A 21,289-nucleotide genomic window follows, 5' to 3' on the forward strand; every position below is an offset into this window, starting at 1 on the left:
AACAAATTCCAAGTGAAAGGATGGAAACGAATTTTCCACGCCAATGCACCATGCAAAAAAGCAGGAGTAGCAATCTTAATCTCCGACAAAATTAACTTGTCAGTAAAATCAGTATATAGAGATGGCCATTATATATTAGTAAAGGGTACAATCCATGCCCATAATATTAGTTATAAACATTTACTCCCCCCGGGAGCACCCAAATTCGTCCAACAAACTCTTTTAGAATTACAGAACAAGATAGACACAAACACAATCACAGTGGGAGACCTCAATACACTACTCTCAACAAATGACGGGTCAACGCAACAAAAATTAAGCAAAGACACCATCGACTTAAATGACACCGTAGCCCAGCTGGGCTTAACAGATATACACAGAGTCTTCCATCCAACGGCGAAACTTTTTACATTTTTCTCAGCAGCACATAGAACACACTCCAAAATAGATCATATAATAGTTCATACAGAAAACTTAAGCAGATACAAGAGGTCTGATATAATCCCATGCATTCTATCAGACCACAGTGGAGTCAGACTAATTCTGAACAATGCAGTCAAAGTCAAAAAACATTCAATCACTTGGAAACCAAACAACACACTTCTGAATAACTCCTGGGTAACAGATCAGATCAGAAAAGAAATTAAAAACTTCCTTGAATGTAATGACAATCAAGAAATGTCACAAAGGAACTTATGGGACACAGCAAAGGCAGTTCTAAGAGGCAAATTTATCGCACTAGGAGCGCCTATTAAAAAAAAAAAAAACAAAACAGAAGAAGAGCACGTAAATAACCTTAAAAAAACTGAAACACCTAGAGGAGCAAGAAAAAGTTAATTCTAAAACAACTAGAAGGACAGAAATAACAAAAATAAAATCAGAAATTTCAGAGATTGAAATAAGATCTACTATACACAAAATTGATAAAGAGTCAACAAAATAGACCCTTGGCAAGATTAATCAAAAGAAGGAAAGGGGAGACTCAAATAAACAAGATTAGAGACCCCACGGGAACAATCACAACTGATTCCCAAGAAATTCAGTCCATAATGAATAGGTACTACCAGGGCCTATATTCAAAGAAACAAGAAAATCTAGTAGAAATGGATGATTTCTTAAATAAATATAGGCTACCCAGACTGAACAATGATGAGGTAATAAACAAATTGAACAAACCAATTTCTTACAACAAAATTGTGGAAGCAATCAGGGAAATGCCAACCAAAAAGAGCCCAGGTCCAGATGGATTCACTGCGGAATTCTACAAGACATTTTTTTTTTTTTTTGGCCCCTTTCTCTTTCTGGCCCCGCTCGCTCCGGCCCCGCTCGCTCCGGCCCGGCTAGGCCCTCTTTCTAGCTCAGGCCCTGCTCGCTCCCGCCCGGCTCGCTCCGGCCCGGCCCTGCTCCCGGCCCCGCTCGCTCCGGCCCCGGTCGCTCCCGCACGCTCCTGGCCCCGCTCGCTCTCCGGCCCTGGCTTGCTCTGGCCCCGCTCGCTCCGGCCCGGCCAGCTCTCGCTTGCTCCTGGCTCTGCTCGCTCTGGCCCCTTCTCGCTCTGGCCCCGCTCGCTCCGGCTTCGCTGGCTCTGGCTCGGCTCGCTCCCGCACGCTCTGGTCCTGCTCGCTCCGGCCACCACTCGGTTGGGCTCTGTTCACTTCAGCTCAGCTCGCTTCTTTCGCTCTCTGTCGCCGTCGCAGTCTTGTCTCTGCCACTTTTCCGGTTTGGTTGTGTCTCGTCTCTGCCACTTCCGGCTTGGTTGTGTATGTGGGATACCGAGGAATCGAACCCGGGTCTTTGTGCATGCTAGTCAAGCACTTTAACCGCTAGGCCAAACTCCCGGGCCCTCTACAAGACATTTAAAGATGAAATAACACCTATACTCTTGAAACTCTTCCGAGAAATAGAAACAGAAGGAGCAATACCAAACTCATTTTATGAAGCTAATATTACTCTCATCCCCAAACCAGGGCAAGACCCAACAAAAAAAGAAAACTACAGACCTATCTCTCTAATGACCACAGATGTAAAACTCCTCAATAAAATATTAGCCAACAGAATCCAGAAACAAATTTAAAAAATCATACTCTATGATCAAGTGGGCTTCATCCCACAAATGCAAGTCTGGTTTAACATTCGCAAATCAATCAATGTAATACATATCAATAGAGTTAAGGATAAGAACCATATGATAATTTCTCTGGACGCGGAGAAGGCATGTGACAAAATACAACATCCATTCATGTTGAAAGCACTAGAAAAAAATAAGAATAAGAGGTACATTCCTCAAAATAGTGAAAGCCATATATGAAAAACCTACAGCCAGTATTATACTAAATGGTCAAAGACTGGAACCATTCACCTTAAAATCAGGAACTAGACAGGGATGCCCACTCTTTCCACTTCTCTTCAATATAGTGCTGGAACCCTTAGCCAGAGCAATAAGGCAAGAAAAGGACATCAAAGGGATCCACATAGGGAAAGAAGAAATTAAACTATCCCTATTCGCAGATGACATGATCCTCTACTTGAGTGACCCAACAAACTCCACTCCAAAACTTCTAGAATTAATAAAACCTAGAATAGCCGAAAGAATTCTAGGCAAAAAGAGCAATGCTGGTGGTATTACAATACCAGACTTCAAACTCTACTATAGAGCCATAATAACAAAAACTGCTTGGTACTGGCACAAAAACAGACCAGAAGACCAGTGGAACAGAATAGAAGACCCAGAAATAGAACCACATACCTATAGGCAACTTGTATTTGACAAAGGAGCCAAAGATATACAGTGGAACAAACACAGTCTATTCAATTATTGGTGCTGGCAAAACTTGGCAGCCACATGCAGAAAACTAAAAATTGACCCTAGCCTGTCACCATGCACAAGCATTAACTCAAAGTGGATCAAAGACCTCAACGTCAGACCGGAAACTGTGAAACTGCTACATGATAAAGTAGGAGAAACACTGGAACTCATAGGCACAGGCAAAAGATTCCTGAACAGAATCCCAGGGTCACAGCACCACTTCCAACCTTTTCTATGTATGGGTTACCGAGTAATTGAACCCAGGTCTTCATGCATGCTAGGCAAGCACTCTACCACTAGGCCAAACTCCCGGCCCCAATCTTCATACTTTTAAAGTGTAAAGTTTTCATGCTCGTAGCATTAAAAAAAATTACAAAGAGCAATGCAAAAAATAACCCGAAATACCTTCCTAGAAAACTAGCTTCAAACATAGCAGCCAACTGTAAGAGTCACAATCAGAAGAGTTTCATCTTATCTTTAACACCATACAGCTTTTAATTTGTTATTATGCCATTGGTTAACTAAAATCTAAGATGTGAATTTCCTTTCCCTTGAGGATAGGTTTCCCTATAAACACAGAGAGGCTGCTTCTCAACCCCTGTACCTTGGACTGGTTGAAGAGTCTTTGGTCATATTGAACTTCATTTGAGGTTCGAGGATTAGGTACACCTAGAGCAATCACTTCACTGATATCTCGATTTTCATTTCTTTGCAGTTTTGATCTATTTAAAATATAATATTATTAGAAACACTCTGCAGACAAGTTGAATATATTAAATTTAAATACAACTAATCTCAGAAGCAAAGTATGTCTGTGAACATATATCCACCAATAATGTGTAGTCAGAGTGGAAACTCTCCAGCATTTCCAGACGCATGATTAGAGAAGGTAATTCTACAATTAGGACTTCCTGGTAGTGCAAAACAACATCTATGAAACTGGTTCTTGACATGAAATTCCTTAATATAAGCAATTACCTTACAACCATGCCTTTATCCTGGAGGGTTCAAAGGGTTGGAAGTGGATGAAAATTGGTGCATCATGTGAGTCATCTTCTATAAACCATAATCTCTTTAATTGCACCTAACAATTTTACTCTAGAATTTTGAGGAAACCATGCCAGTGTTGTATTTTAATTCTTCTGATGGTTTAGTATAAATAATATGTATATCCTAATGAAATATAGTGATTGTCATCATTTATTTCACTGGAAACTCAGATCTTAATTTTCAGACAATTTGATTTTTATCCAAATCACTTATTTACAGCTTTTCTATGTTATCAGTTCTCAAGCTGGCCTTGAACTCTTTGATCCTCTTAATTTTCCAAGTTGCTAGAACTACAGGTATGTGTTACTATGTCCCAATAACTTCACCGGTTTTAAGGGCCAAATTTATTTAGGAGGTCATATCTGAATTTTATAAGTGTCATTAATCAAACACTTTCACACTTCATTCATCTTCTATATTGTAGATTTGCTCACAACTGTGCATAGCTTCTCTGCTTCCTCTAACTATACTTATTCTGGTATATAAAATGTACCAATTATACCAGCAGGTATGACTTAAGATAATAACTTAAGCTCCTAGGATGATTAGAGCATGGAAAACTATTTGGAAAGAACTATTTGTAATCTTCATGTTGAATACTACCTTTATACTAAAGTATTTCCTGAAATACTGCAGACTTAGGTGAATCACATTCTTCCCCTGTTCTGTCCTCATATATACATCCAGTTTTTTTCATATCACTATGTATGTATTAAGAGTGTTTGGAAATTTTCACTAGTTATTTTATATGACACTGCCCCTCTGAATTTTAAGTTAAATTGCTCACTAGAAGGCTGAATCCTATTTCTTAGAAAACCTAGTCTTTACCCCATTTAATTAGGCTCACTACTCTTCATGTAAAGGGATGTGAATAAATGTATGACTGACTGTATTTCCTATGTAAAAGCATGTGAAACATGATCATTTGTCTCACTACTGGGAGCAGAAAATGATAATCAGAACAGTTTCATTCACTACTTCCTTCTCACAAACATGTTCTGGATTCCCTTTTCCATATCCCCATCATTGTCAGTTCTAACTTAAAAGGCTGCTCTTCATAATCTCTGCTTACATCAAGTACCACCTACCTCTTATCAGGAGCTGCCCTGGACAGATTACGGTCATGCTGTCTCTCTTTTCGTCTATCATGCCGGATCTCATCCCTCTCACGTGCCTCCCCATCCTCTGTGTGGACAAAGAGGAAAATTACTTTATCAGTGTATATTATTATTTTTAATTTTTGTGGGTCATGAACTCTGCCTGGTCACTGTCCCTGAGCTCTTCAACTCAAGGCTAGCACCTAGCCCATGAGTCAAGCCCCACTTCCCATTTTCTAGAGGTTAATTGGAGATAAGAGTCTCAGGTCCTTCTGAGCCCAGGCTGTTTCTGAACCTTGATCCTCAGATCTCAACATCCTGTACAGTTGGGATTACAGGCGTGAGCCACTGTGCCTGGCTTCCATTAATATTTTTAGATGTGTCAATATTTTTAAGATTAAAGAGAAAAATATATGTACCTTTCTTTTTGAGACAGGGTCTCACTATGTACCCTGGTTATTCCCAGATTGCCCGTCTTAGCTTCCCAAATCCAGGGATTACACATGTGTCCAACACATCTGGCTCCATGTTCTTTGTAGTCATATTTAGCCTTGGTGACTTTACTTGTAATTAATTTAAATCCAAGAAATATGTAAATTTTGAATGTAGACTGTAGAATCATGCACTTAGTTGAAGCTCTTAGTGCTACTACTGTCTTTAACTTACACGACTGTATCAAAGCACTAAGCTGGAGTGAGATGGACAGAGATGCTAACTAAGCTTACAACATTAACTGGAAAATCTAGAGGTGTTCATTATACAATGCTTTCAAGTTTTCTTGAACAGTGTATGTTTCCTTTATACTTTGCAAGATTCTATTGATGGAAGAAACTTTCAATTGCAGACCTTAGGGGCTAGCTGCATCTTGATCTATATTATATTTATGTCTATCTGTGTCTATTCTTACCAGCTTCACTTCCAGCTTTTTGCTGACTAACAAGGTAAGTGTTTGTGGACTATTCTGCCCTGGTTGGTTTACAACTGTTATCCTGGGGTGAACAAATGAAATGCAGCAGTGGTACCCAGTGGACACTACACTGAAAATGAACTGTACAGTTTGTGGGCAGGGATGGGTGAGAAAACCTGGGAAAAAGCAAAGAATGAGGTGACATAGTCCAAAAAGAAATGTACTCATTGGGCCAGGTGGTAAGGGTGCTTGCCTAGTATGTATGAAGACCTGGGTTCGATTTCTCGTTACATATACATAGAAAAAGCTAGATAGAAGTGGTGGTAGAGCTCAAACCTTGAGAAAGCCCAAGACAGTACTCGGGCCCTGAGTTCAAGCCCCGGGACGGGCAAAAAAAAAAAAAAAATGTACTCATTATCTGACTTATGAAATGGTAACCTCTCTGTATATCACCTTTATAATAATAGAACAAAATAAAACAAAATAATTGCTAACTTTAGACCCGCCTCTGTAGTACTGTAGGTACGAAGCCCCTAATCCAGCTGTTGCTTTCGTAAGACAGGATCTTGCTTTGAAGCCAAGGCTGGCCTTAAACTTTCAACTTTGCTGCTTCAACTTGTATGCTACGATTGTATGCTCGTCTCACCACATTTATAGATTAATATTTTTTGTCTGTTGCACTCATTTCAATTTGACTGTATTCTCCTCCCTATGCTCTAACAGTACAATCTATCTAGGAAAAACCTTGTACATTCTAAGCACACAGTATGAACTAAAGAAATAATGAATAACTGTACTAGTCTAGTATATGGTAATAAGCAGCATTCCTCACAAATTTCTTGAATATACATTGCAGACCACTAAAGCCAGATTAAAATATAATGGCAGTTTTGATTAGAATATTTATTAGTCTACAAGATAAAATAAAACAGAACACAAAAAAAATCTCTTTTATATAAGTACCTTATATAAAGTATCTGGGGGCCAGGAGTATGTCCTAGTGACAGAGTGCTTGCCTACCATGCATGAAGCCCTGGATTCAATTTCTTGGTACCACATACACAGAAAAAGCCAGCAGTGGTACTGTGGCTCATGTGGTGGAGCACCAGCCTTAAGAAAGCTCAAAAACAGTGTCCAGGCCCTGAGTACAAGCCCCAGGACTGGCAAAAAAAAGTATTTGCATTAACCTATACTTATAATACACAATAAAATATAATACAACATAAAAGCTATGTAAAGAATTAGTATTCCGTATGACTTAGAGAATGAAAACTCTGGGGAAAAATGTCTACAATTCTGGCAATTCCCCCCTCCTCACTATTTTCAATGTACTTTTTGGTTCAGTCTGTAAATATGGTTCATGAAGATAGAGAATCAACTATATATATATACTATTCAGAACATTTGGAATTTCTAGCATTCCTCCATATTAAAGAACCATCTTAAAAACTAAACGTTTATTTTCTGTTGCTTCAGCTTAAACGAGAGATTATACTCCATTTCTATGTTCTGAAATACCTATGTTTTCTTTATATGTACTGAATGACTTTTTTTTTTTTTTTGGTGTCATGGGGCTTGAACTCTGGCCTGGGCCCTGTCCCTGAGCTCTTCAGCTCAAGGCTACCACTCACCTACCCACCCCTGGACCTTGGTGCTATCCCTGAACTCTTCAGCTCAAGACTACCACCCTACCCTGAGCCACAGCCCCACTTCCCATTATCTAATCATTAACTGGAGATAACAGTCTCTAGGTGGCCAGGAGTTTGGCCTAGTGCCTAGCATGCACAAAGACCTGGGCTCGATTCCTCAGTACCACATACGTAGAAAAAAGCCAGAAGTGGTGCTGAGGCTCAAGTGGTAGAGCTCTAGCCTTGAGAAAGTCCAAGGACAGTGCTCAGGCCCTGAGCTCCAGCCCAGGACTGGCAAAAAAAAAAAGGGTCTCTAGGCTTTGTATTGCTTGGGCTGGCTTTGAACTTCTGATCATCATATCTCAGCCTTCTGAGTAGCTAGGATTACAGGTATGACTACGCCCAGCCTGAATGACTTTCATAGGCAGTAAAAAAAAAACAAAAACAAAAAAAAACAAACAAAACCAAAACAAGTAGATTTTTAAAAATCAGATACATCTCTCTTTGCTTCCAAGCCCCATGAGGGGAGCAGTCTCTTCCATCACTTGCTCCTGCTATGCTATGATGCCACGTGTTGCCACAGGTCCAAAGCAAGGGAGTCAAGTGTGATGGATCGAAACCTCTGCAACAGGAGATGAAAATACTGGAAGTACTACAAGCACCACAAAATACGATAGCAAAGCGCACTAGAAAGTAATGCATGCGCTGAATCAAAACCTAAGTAGGGGAAACCACACAATAAAAAGAATCTGCATCACTGCATTTCTGCAAGGACTACTGTCTTCTTTATGACTTCCATTATACTGTCACATGAAAATAAAACACATTTATATTTTTTAAGGCTCTAAAATTTGGGGGTTATCTGCTTTGGCAATATACCTTACAGAATAGAATAGTGAGTACTCAATAAATGAGTAAATAGTATTTTCTTAACAAATGAGTAACAAGTACTTAGCCGGGCGCAGTGGCTCACACCTGTAATTCTATTCTCAGGAGGCTGAGATCTGAAGACCACAGTTTAAAGCCAGACTGGGCACTAAAAAGTCTGTGAGACTCTTATCTCCAATTGATCACCCGAAAACTGGAAGTAGCACTATGGCTCAAGGGGCAGGATGTTGTCTTGAGCTGAAGTGCTCAGGGACAACTCACAGGCTCAGAGTTCAAGTTCCATAACCAACTTACCGAAAAAAAGTAAATAGATAAATGAAATGAGATATGTATTCTTCACAGAATAAATTTCATAACTAGAACACCATACCTTTTTCCACATGGGTTTTGATCCCAGCTCTCCTCTCTCTGGCTTTTTGGGCCATCTCTCTAAGTTTCTCTTCATGTTTCTCTTTTTCTTTTTGAGCCATCTTTCTTTCTACTTGGGCACGTGTTTCCACAGCCTCCCGAGCCTGTTTATTAGAAAAGTGAAGTGTTAAGCAGGACACTACCAGGGGATAAATAAGTGCAGTTATTTGTAACTACTCAACTAAAGTCTAGCTTGCAAAAGTAATGACAAAGAACTCAGACTTGTTATTGCTTATTAAGGTTAAAGCATACTGCCTAGAATTTTTTTCCCCCTAAGTATGTGAAACAGAGGAATTGAACCCAAGTCTTTGTGCATGCTAGGAAAGCACTCTACCCCTAAGCCAAACTCCTGGCTCCACTGCTTAGAATTTTTATAAAGATAGCTTTTTATTCTAGGGAATGTTAGGGTTTTTGTTGTTGTTGTTTTTGCCAGTCCTGGGCTTGAACTCAGGGCCTGCCACTTGAGCCACAGCAACAGTTCTGGCCTTTTTCTATGTATATGTTACCAAGGAATCGAACCGGGTCTTCATGATTGCTAGGCAAGCACTATATTAGTAGGTCAAATTCCCAGCCCCAATATTAGTGACTGAAACTGTAGTAAGCCCAATTTACTACAAAGCAAACCTTGTCTAAATATACATTGCAATTTAAAACCTTAGTGTGCATTTGAAATACTTTTATTGTGATACAGAAGATGTACTTTGTTATGTTCTAAACATATGCCATTCCAGGCTATATAAGCCTGAAGGTCACATACTAATACCATAATGCCATGTAACTACCATATTAATAGCCAATACCAAAAATGCCTTCTAATGCAGGACTCATTTAATAAGAATGGCTATCTACTCTTCTTTGTAAATGCCTTTATAAGGACTTGTACATCTAAAACAGAGGATACTTATGAAATGTGTAACAGTATTTAGCAATCTTCACAAAACTGGAACAGCCTGGGGAAATATTATAGTGACATATACATGTATGGTACAGGGAGGGTATGTGTATAAACACAAAGCTTGGATCACATACACAGCTCTAACTAGTACCTTCAGTCTTTAGTAGCACATATACCTCAAGTTACAGTCTCCCTAGATACTCAGTACTCAGTTAAATTAACAGTACCTTAGGTAAACAAGAATGGAATTGCAAATTATCAAAAATACTGGTGAAGAACACAGACCAACCTTTCGATCAGCAATATAGAGAGCTTCTGCCAGTTTGGCAAAATTTTCATTTATGTGGACTGTCTGAAGTCCTCTTCCATCAGCAGCCAGACGCTTGTCTAATGGAATTGTATAACCCTAGGGTAAGAGCAAAGAGAAAATATCAGCACAATGCACAGCTGAGCTACAATAATTATTTTAAATCAATTTAAAATGGCCCATTTTAAGAACTACTTGACATTTTGAGGGGGTGGAGGTGGGGTCAATTGTGGGGCCTGCATTCTTTTTATTAGCTCAAGGCCAGTATTCCTACCATTTTGAGCCACAGCTCCACTTCCAGTTTTCTGGTGGTTAATTGGAGTCTCATGGACTTCCCTGCCCAGGCTGGCTTTGAACCTAGACCCTCAGATCTCAGCCTCTCGAGTATCCAGGGTTATGGCCACCAGTGGCCAGATCCACTTGACATTTTTATCTTTTTTTCATAATCAATGTAGAAGCAACTGACTAGTACTCTGTATGCAGGACTGAATACATCTATGATGTGATTCTATAAAGCTGGCAACATTATTGTTTATATTTCACAGATGAAAATAGCAAGGTACAGAGTATAAGCAGTGTCTCTAAAGTCATACAGCTAGTAAATGACACTAGTCATACAGCTAGTGAACAGGATTTAATCCATAACAACTTCACAGCCCAATCTTTGAAAAGAAAGATTTTCATGTCAGTAATGGTGCGTTAGAATAGATGGAAATCACTGTCTAACGGCCAAAGTACTTCTCAAGTAAAATAACAGTCGTGGACAAATAAATATAATCTCAGCATCTAGTTCTAATCTGCTATATTTAATCACTTGTTAGATTCTTATAAGTTTTGGTAAGTGGCAAAAGCCAGGTCTAAGTTTGGGAAATATCTGAAATTCAAATTCACATTTAATTTTAATAACTTAAGGACTACATTTGAACATCTAACTTAAAGGCTAAGCTTTATTTTTCCTGATTTCTGACTAGTATCTCAAGTTCATGGTCTCCTAATAAAACAGTGCTTTAGTCTTGCATGGTGGTGCATGCCTGTTTAAAACAGAGAAAAACAACAAAGAGAATCCCCCCAAAAAAAGACCCTGATGTTAAGAGAACAGCTCAATATCACATGGCTACTACATATATATATATATATATATGAACATATACACCTATATGTGTATATGTAATTATGGGGTTACATATGCATATACATAGTTGTGTATGTACATACATAAACCCCAACACATTCAGCCAGCCAATTTAAGGAGCAATTTATATCTCATCTCTAGTAAAGGGGCCTCTTTTACCAAACAAAAATTAGACATATGTTTTGGGGAATTTATGATTAAGAGATATATCTCAATTTATAGACTGGTAATGACTCCTAGAAAGTCTGGTGATTAGTAGATAGACCTATAACGTATATGTATATTATATACACACACATACATATTTATTTAGTTTGAGAGAGGATGTCACTATTTAGTCAGCTTGTACTGGACCTTGCTATATAGGCCAGATTGGTCTTGAATTTGCCGTTCTCCTGCCTCAGCCTCCCAAGTGCTAGGGTTATAGGTACACACAGAGGCAATATGTAGAGTGTAAAGATCTTCAGGTCACAATGTCATAGAGATGAACCACTGAATATTAAAATACTGAAAATACCTAAACATTTACTATCTTTTCTCATATGCTAAGACTGAAATAACTTTTGGATATAAATTTGAGGTTTTGGAGAATACTATAACTAATATGGTATACTTTGTTATGTTCATTATTTGTGTGCTTCTGGTAAGTTATAGTACATAAGGAATTTACAGGGTATGTATGTACGGGGTATTAACATTTCTATTGTATTAAAAAAGTCACATGTACTTTTCTTTCTTTTGGTGGGGGTAGGGTCTTAAGAGTATATATATATATACATATATACATATATACACATATATATGTATATATATATGTATATATATTACACACACAGACACAGACACACACACACACAGAGGGATTTGCATTTACTAGACAGGAGCCATACTGCCCTTTTATTGTTTGAAAGAGTTCTTCTTCCTTCCTGGGAATGAATGTGGACAGTAATCTGCCTATTAGGCAGAAGTAGGCTTCCTGTCACAGTTAGGATGATAGGTATAAACCACTACACTCAGATATATGTTGAGAATGGGGTCTCAAACATTTTTTGGCCTTGGCTGGCCTGGTAGTGTGAACCTTACAATCTTAACCTTCCAAGCTGCTAGGATTATAGATGTGAGCTACTGGCATCCAGCTTGTCTTTGTTCTTTTTGGTAGTGCCTGGGATCAAATCTAAGGTCTCATACATTGTAAACATGAGCTTTACCACTGTACTCTCACCTCAGCCCCTGGCATTGTGGAAACATTCAGTGAAGTGAGGTGCTAAGGTTCCAACTAAAGTTTCCCAGATTTTATATAGGTCCTTCTGTTTCCTAGAAGATTATAATATAAAAGGACTTATTTTATGACAACTTAATTACCTTTGCATTTTTCCAGTTGGAAATACAAGGAGGAATCTTCCACTCTTGTTGTTCCTTTACAGTCATCTGAGTTAAGAAAGCAATGAAAGATATTTTTAGATTCATAGTCTAGCTAAAAACTCAAATACAATCTTTTTTGTTTAAGATTGCTCCATTTACACTGACATATGCAAAGTGTGTCAAAATCTAAAATTCCCTTTGTTTGGTAGCCATACATAGCATGTCATTGTATTATGGATTCTAGTAATAATTTCAACTGTTAAGAAGAGAGGGAGAGTGGGGGGGGGGAGGAAGAACGAGTACGCGGAGAAAATATCCAGAAGTTAATTTTTTGTCAGTACTAGGACTTGAACTCAGGGCCTGGGCACCATCCTTGGACATTTTCTGCTCAAGGCTAGTGCTCTGCCACTTGAACCACAGCACCACTTTTGGCTTTTTCTGTGTATATGGTACCAAGGAATTGAACTCAGGGCTTCGTGCATGTAAGGCAAGCACTCTACCACTAGGCCACACTCCAGCCCCTTGTTTTCTGTTTTTTACTCAGCGATGTCATTACATGAGCCACAGCTCCACTTCCAGCTTTCTGCTGATTAACTGGAAATAAGAGTCTCATAGACTTGCCTGCCCCAGGCCGGCTTTGGACAACAATCCTCAGATCTTAACCTCCATAGCAGTGAGTGTAACATGTATGTGCCACTGGTGCATGGCTGCAGAAATTTTTATTTTTTTGCAGATCCTGGGGCTTGAGCTCTGGGCCTGGGTGCTGTCAGCTCAAGGCTACCATCCTACTCCTTGAGCCATAGTCCCACTTCCCATTTTCTAGTGATTAATTGGAGATAAGAGTCTCAAGGTTGGGACTGGGAGTTTGGCCTAGTGGTAGAGTGCTTGCCTAGCATGCACAAAGACACGGGTTCAATTTCTCAGTACCACATACGTAGAAAAAAAAGCCGGAAGTGGTGCTGAGGCTCAAGGGTAGAGCTCTGGCCTTGAGAAAGTCCAAGGACAGTGAGTGCTCAGGCCCTGAGCTCAAGTCCAGGACTGGCAAAAAAAAAAAAAAAAAGAGTCTCAAGGTTTTAGTGCTCTGGCTGGCTTACAGGCTAGGATTACAGGTGTGAGCCACTGCACCCAGCTTTGCAGAAATTATTTTTGACATTTATAAATGCATACTAGTGTTTTTCCATATTGTAAATGTGATTTCTTTCAGATAAAAAGTTGTTCCATTTGGTAAAATCCAGATTATCACTTAGAAACACAGTGAACCCAGGTACTCATTATCTATAACAATAATACCCTATCTTGTTCATTCATTAAAATCAGAGTTAAAGTACCAATTCTAAACTCATAGGTAACATTTCATACACATTACTTCATATTGACTAGGCATCTTTTTGATTGCAAAAAACAAATTTGGAAAGAAAGTTGTAACCAGTGTTGTGACTTGTATCTGTAGGCACAGAAGTTATTTATAAAATTAATAATAACAAGTGAAAAGAAAAAAAAATTGAGGACTGCAGCAAAGAATACCTTTCGACTTGGAGAATGCATGACAGGTGCAGGAGGAGACGGTGGTCCCCGAGGAATTTTCTTATTGATCCTAAAAGAGTAGACCAAAGTACCTTTTCACCTTTTGGTATAGGGAAAGCCCATCAAACATATACCACCGGTTTCAATGACTAAAAAACATGGCCATCCCTGTCACTGTTATACTCTTTCCTACAAAGAGCAACATTCGTAAGGCTTAGAGATAAAGGACATAAAAATCAACTACATATAAAGTATATACCTTAATTAAATGTAAACATGTCCCTGGTAAAAGCTAATCACAAACAGAATAAGGAATATGTGCACCATCCCAAGCTTCTGCACGTCCCTTCCTTCTTTGTTCCTACTTTCTTCCCCATAAACAACCAGTGGTCTTTTATTACTATGGATTAGTTTGCATTTTCAAGTTTAAGATAAATGGCATCATACTTAAGTTTACTTGATTTCTTTCACATAGCATAAATTGTTTTGAGCTTCATCTATGCTTTTGTGCTAACAGTTTATTTCTTTTGTTGCTCAATACTATTCCATTACTGGTGTGCTAACATTTGTTTATTCATTCATCTCTTGACCTGGACATTCTTCTTTAGTATCTTAAGAACAGTAGTTCATTCTCATGAAGTTATCTACTTACTTGAACCGTGGAGGCTCCATTGGATCTTTCTGCATTTCTACCATCCGAATAACTCTCTGCTTAGCTCCAGAGTTAAATGCCACTCCTTGTTGAGATGGCGTGTATCTGAAGAAAACAGATGAAAACTAAATGTGTAACTAGTTCAAGCTTTCAGCAGTCATTTACCTACTACTAGATACATTTTCAAATATTTTATAAAGTATTTTAGAAACAAGAGATAAGAAAACTAGGAATTATGAATGTTCACCAAGTAAAATGTTCATCAAGTAGTAACTGTGCAAACAACCTATCCTTATCCATTTTCTAACCTACAAGGTGCAATTGTTCTGTTTCACAGAGAAAGTGTAGAAAAGTTTCTACTTTTGTCTGTGTTTAAGGAAAAAACATCCACAATAATTCTAGCAAGGCAACTTACAATTTAGCATTTGTAAAACAGAAAGAAAAAAACGACACAAATCCTATATAAATCACACGAAGATTAATTGAGCAAAGCCCCTCAAGTTTAGTAGAAGAAAGATGTCTATTATATATAATTAGAAAAGTATAAAGAGTAATTGTGGTTTGAATCATATAGAGTGGGAAATCATTAATTTCTAAAAATAAAACAAAACAAAAAACAATTATGTCACTCATAGGTAACATCCTAACTAAGTGGTAATTACAAACTAATTTTGTTTTCAATTGTTTGCAAAGGTGGTGAGTAGGCTTCAAAATACATTATTCAAGACAATGTAGGTCTGAAATGAAACTAAGACTTTCAGGCACAGTTCATACCTGATATACTGAGCAGGAGCCAGTTTATCAGCTGCTCGAACTGGCATGGCGGCAGCAACCTTCTGCGAAACAGACTTCTCTAAGGCTACCCTTGTCTTTTCTGTTATCTGAAATCAGAAATATTATATTCAGTGGCTTGGAAGTTAAAAAGGCTATACAAAGTCACCTAAAATAATGACATATGTCAATTTCCAGTTACCTCTTTAATGGCTTCTTCATCAGGTCTTTGCAAGTCTGGATCATCTGCATTCATAACCTCCTTTGGAACCAGGTCAGTATACTTGCTATAAATGACCTAAAATGTTCAAATACAAGCAGACTTAAGAAAAGCAGAGAATGTAAAGAAGCAACCTCATTAAGTCATTTTACATGTCAACAAGTCCCCTCAGCACTCTTATAAATTTAGGACACTTAGTTTTGTTTCTTTGATTTTAACGCCAAGGAAGCTTAAAATATATACAAATTGCTGCTCTGGCTGTCAGTTAATAATTTTCCCTTGACCCCCATGCATTTAAATTATTTGAGACTTTCTAATCAAGTCAGTATCCAGATAAATTGTGCCAACAAAATCTTATGCACCAGTGATCTCTATTTTTGAGGCTCACTAGGACTTGAAATTAATGATTATATAAATTGCCTCCAGCACCATTATCTTGGATTAAAAACTCATCAAAATTTAAGTCAGGTTACCAAATAATTTCCAAATTCACTGGGCCTAGAAAATTTCATTGACCTCATCCTATTTATAAGTTTCTCTTTTCTGGAATCCATTCTATTCAGACTAAGAAAGTGAGTTTGTGCCAAAGTTAAAAAACTCAGAACATATCCTTCCATGACAAGGCAAAGAAGGAAAAACAAAATACATTGTATATGCTTAACTTCTTAATCTATACTCCTAGTAAGGCTTTCCTCTCTCTCTCTCTCTCTCTCTCTCTCTCTCTCTCTCTCTCTCTCTCTCTGTCTGTCTTGTCTGTCTGTCTGTCTGTCTGTCTGTCTGTCTGTCTGTCTGTCTGTCTATCATGGGGCTTGAGCACTCTGGGCCTGGGCGCTGTCCCTGAGCTCTACAGCTCAAGGCTACTGTCCTACCCTTGAGCCACAGCACCACTTTCCTGTTTTCTAGTGGTTAGTTGGAGGTAAGAGTCTCATGTTCTTTGGTGCCTGGGCTGGCTTTGAACCTTGATCCTCGTACCTCAGCCTCCTGAGTCTAGGATTACAGGTGTGAGCCACTGAGTCCAGTTCCTAGTAAGGATTTCTATAAGTTCCACTAAGTCAAACATAGTTTCTTTTAGGCTGACACTTACGTGAAAGGTCCCCTCACAAATAGAATTATTATTATTATTTTTTTTAGTTTATGTCCACTTTGTCAAACATAGTTAAAACTTACACGGAAAAATGTTTAAAAAAGATAGCAGAAATTTGAAACATAAGCACTCTAGACTTTAATGCTTGTTACAAAGTGTTTGATATATATGTATATATATATATATACACATATATATAAAGGAAACTTACGAATATGAAAGAAAAAATTCTTAGGCACTTACAATCTTCAAAAAAACCACTATAGGGCTGGAAGTGTAGCTTACTGATAGAGTGTTAGAAAGCACAAAGCCCTGAGTTTGATACGTAGGTACCACATACACACAAAAAGCTGCAAGTGGTGCTGTGGCTCAAGTGGTAGAGCGATAGCCTTGTAAAAGCTCAAGGACAGTGCCCAGGTCCTGAATTCAAGCCCTAGGACTGGCAAAAGCAAACAAAAACCTCTTCAGGAGACAACTGATAACTATTGTAAGTTAAGTCTTATATTTCAATTACATTCTACCAGTCTGGGCATAAAGCGAGATCTATCTTGAAGATAAACAACACACAAAAAAGGGCCAGGAGGAAGAGCTCAAGAGATACAGGGCCTGGCCGGCAAGATGAAGTCCTAAATTCAATCTCCAGTTTAGCCAAAAAGACCTAAAACAATTTAAAGGGAATAAGCATCATCCCTAACTTCTAAAGAAAGGAATAAAAGACGCTTTCTGTTTTACTCTGGGTGACCTGGCTCTGCCTATAGCTGCCATCTTTCCTTGCTACCCTTTCCCTCATCGTGTTTCCGTTATGAAAGCTCTTCAGTTCCTTAGACATGATGTGCTAACCCTATCTGAGAGTTGATAAGAGTGCTGTTCCCAGATCATCAAGTTGTTTTTGATTTTGGTGTTATGACTAGGGCTTGATCTTGGGGCCTCAGAACTCTCCTTGAACTTCTTTGCTCACAGCCAACACTCTACTATTTGAGCCACACCTCTATTTCTGGCTTTTTGATGGTTAACTGGAGATAAAAGTATCATACACTTTCTGGATTGGACTGGCTTCAAACCACAATATTCAGATCTCAGCCTCCTGAATAGCTAGGAGTGAGCTAGGTGTGAGCCATCAGCATTCACCTAAGAAAATTCTTACCTCTGTCTCACTTGGCCTTCCTAGGCAGAGTCTGACCACTCTGACAAACTATCAACTTCTCCTTAACTCCATCGTTGTGCCTCCTGGCATTGTTTCCTGTCCTCAAAGTACTTTTTACACCATGGAGTTATTTTCCTATTTTACTTCTTTGCTTTGTCTCCCCTTTAAAAGAACAAAGCTCATTAATAGCTAGTATTTCTTGCTAAATATTATTTTTTGCTCTCTCTATATAAAACTCCTTGTTACACTAACACTATGAGGTATGTATGAGTATACTCACATTAATGTTTAATATTCATTAATCTATTTCCAGTGCCTATGACAATGCTTGGTCTACAGGAGGTATTCACTTTTCCCCCCACTGGGCTTGGACTCAGGGTCTGAGCACTGTCTCTGAGCAATTTTACTCAAGACTAGCACTCTGCTACTTTGAGCCACAGTGCTACTTCTGGTTTTCTGGTGGTTTATTGGAGATAAAGAGTCTCACAGACTTTTCTGCCCAGGTTGGCTCAGATCTCAGCTTCCTGAGTAGCTAGGATTATAGGAGTGAGCCACCAGAGTCCAGCTCAGACTTTATTTCTTGGTATAAGAAAATTTAGAAATGTACTATTACATGTTAAAAAAAAACCCATCATTTTCAGTCTTGAGATATAATACAAAATAAGCTAAGCTGTACTGTCAAATATCATCTGATAATGTTATACAGCTGTTCTAAAATGTTGCTTTTCCTAACAAATAGGAGCAGAGAGGTACAATAAAGAGGAATGGTAACCCACAAAGGAGGGATATACCCAAAGACACCACAGTATGAGCCACTGTGCTACAGTGACTCATACTTCTAGGCAAGCACAGGTAGAAGTTCTCAAACAGAAAAAGCTGGAGATGGTGGGCATATCAGTCATTGCAGCTACTCCAGAAAAATAAATAGGAGGTTTGTGGTCCAAGTAAGTCTTAGTAAAATAAATAAATAAGATTCTATCTCAAAAAATAACCAGAGAAAAAAGGGGCTTGGCTTGAGTGGCGGCGCAAATGGCAGAACATCTAACTAGCAAGTATGAAGCCTTGAATTCAAACCCTAGTACTTCTCCCGCCACTCCCCCACCAAAAAAAGATAGGGTTTTATACATTTAAGACTGGCTATGGACACTTGGACATAAGAAATCGTCCTGCCTCACCCTCCTAAAGAGTATGGGACTACAAGTTGTGTGCCACCGTTCTAGGTTTCTGAATTTCGATATAAACTATTGATTTTCTAGAAGAAAATCTGCCTCACAGCTACAAACATAAGTCTCAAATTTATTTTTCTACAGAACAAGAAGAGGGACATGGTTAGAAAGCACAGATTGAGCACAAGCTATACTCCAGCTATGTGAGCTACCAGCGTCATTGTCATTTGCCTTATTTATTTTTCCAGAGCTGAGGATTGAACTCAGGGACCTGTACTTACCAGGCAATGGCTCTTCCACTGAGCTAAATCCCCAAACCCCCTAGTGTCACCATTATTTAAGTGTTCATTTGGGGAGGGATCTTACATAGTGAGAAGGGTACATATAGGTAGCACCTGACCTCAAAAGTCTTACTTGTTTTCAGGGTAGACACTGACACCAGAAATTATGTAACATTGTAGAAGAAGATAACACCAAGATTAGGAACAAATACAGCAATCATTACAGGAAGAGATTCTAAATAAATGGTTCCCTGGTAGTTATATATATTCAACGTAAAATCTCAATACTAATTTAGCACAGAAGAGCTAGTTGCTACTTCCTATTTGAATATTCCAAAGTTAATAACCCTTTAAATGAGCATCAGAAGATTCTAACATCTCATAAGGCAGAATGAAGGACATCTGAAGAGCAAGATTCCTCTGTGGCAATTAATTACAAAACTTAATTTTTTTTTTTTTTTGGTGGGTCGTGGGGCTTGAACTCAGCCTGTGCGCTGTGCCTGAGCTCTTCACTTCAAGGCTACCACTCTACCCCAGGGCCTGGGCATTGTTCCTAAGTTCTTCAGCTCAAGGCTGCCACCCTACCCTTGAGCCAAGCTCCACTTCCCTATTTTCTAGAGGTTAATTGGAGATGAGTCCTTTTGTGCCCAGGCTGGCTTTGAACATTGATCCTCAGATCTCAGCCTCCTGAGTAGCGAGTATTACAGGTGTGAGCCACTGTGCCAGCTAAACTTAAAATTTTTATAGCCAGAAAACCGAATGTGTTAAGAAATACAGTATATCCCAGAAGGTAATGGGGCTGGAGAGAGTTTTCTGGAAACTAAAAGACGCCCTTGAAGGGTTTCTTTTTGTACTCCCTCCTTGAAGGAGGAGTATAAGTGAATTTTGTGATCAAGGTAAAGCAGTAATACATCTATAAACCAGATGATTTTTTTTCCCCTTTTTTTGGCCAGTCCTGGGGCTTGAAGTCAGGGCTTGGCCACTGTTCTTGGGCTTTCTCAAGACTAGTGCTCTACCACTGAAGCCACAGCACCACTTCTGGCTTTTTCTGTGTGTGTGGTACAGAGGAATTGAACCTAGGGTTTCATGCATGCTAGGCAAGCACTCTATCACTACGCCATGCTTCTGGCCCAACCAGATGATTTTCTTTGCAAAGAACTAGACTTTATAGGTACAGTTAACATTTCCATTCTTGCCCTTTCACTATTAATATTCTCTAAAGAATATCAGGTTCCTCTGGGATGAATCAGGATTTATAAACTTCAGTATAAATTTAAAAAATATATCACTTTGACATGGATTCTGCATACTGGTCTTAAACGACCCTGAATTTTTAAAATTAAATTTTATACAGTAAGCAGTCAATTCCTATTTCTTTTAAAACAGAAAATCAATAATATTCAAACCAGCGTCACTGCCAATTCCAGCTCCCTTCCAGGAGCCTCTGAGAATGTATTTGTGAATGCAGAAGTAGGGGCAGGGTAAGGATACTACTAGCACTTAACAGGATGTAACAGTTAGGTTAAACATTGTATAATGCCCAAGAAAGCCCCAAACCACCAAAAATTATCCTCCTCAAAATGCCAATGGTAATGTAATAGGTACTCAGTTCAAGGTGAATTATTTAATGCATTCCAAATTTTTATGTATTAATCCACTTCTAGTTGTTATGAAACTGAGAGTGAAATTTCTCTAAATTATCAGTTTTAGATTCAGTTCTTGTGGTTGCATTATAGACAAACATGTAAAGCTATTAATAGACACAGAAACAATGCTTTAGAGACCTTATTTGGTAAAAATACTGGAATAAAAAAATAATACTGTTCAGTTTTAACAGTCTACCCTATTTCAAGGCAAGGCTACAATCAATATAGATGATTTTTAAATCGATGGGGAGAGAAATTCCAGATTTTCTCTATAAATCAAGCAAAACTCATAATTTCCAGTCTTGAAATGTAATACAAAAGGAG

General features: G+C 38.6%; 1 protein-coding gene across 1 annotated transcript in view; it reads right to left on the reverse strand.

Moving 5' to 3' along the window:
- The window catches only part of Snw1 (SNW domain containing 1), a 37,352-nt gene that overhangs the window by 2,837 nt on the left and 13,226 nt on the right, over positions 1-21,289 (reverse strand). Inside the window, exons 4-12 of the mRNA XM_090344616.1 lie at positions 15,627-15,722; positions 15,428-15,534; positions 14,654-14,758; positions 14,002-14,071; positions 12,478-12,543; positions 9,966-10,082; positions 8,744-8,885; positions 4,942-5,038; positions 3,408-3,525 (exon numbers count right to left, since the gene is read on the reverse strand). Coding sequence (XP_090200742.1) covers positions 3,408-3,525; positions 4,942-5,038; positions 8,744-8,885; positions 9,966-10,082; positions 12,478-12,543; positions 14,002-14,071; positions 14,654-14,758; positions 15,428-15,534; positions 15,627-15,722 — 918 coding nt within the window. The remainder of the gene's footprint in view (positions 1-3,407; positions 3,526-4,941; positions 5,039-8,743; positions 8,886-9,965; positions 10,083-12,477; positions 12,544-14,001; positions 14,072-14,653; positions 14,759-15,427; positions 15,535-15,626; positions 15,723-21,289) is intronic.

This window comes from Megascapheus bottae, chromosome 14 (assembly GCF_031878675.1).
Source record: "Megascapheus bottae isolate mThoBot1 chromosome 14, mThoBot2.hap1, whole genome shotgun sequence".
NCBI lineage: Eukaryota > Metazoa > Chordata > Mammalia > Rodentia > Geomyidae > Megascapheus > Megascapheus bottae.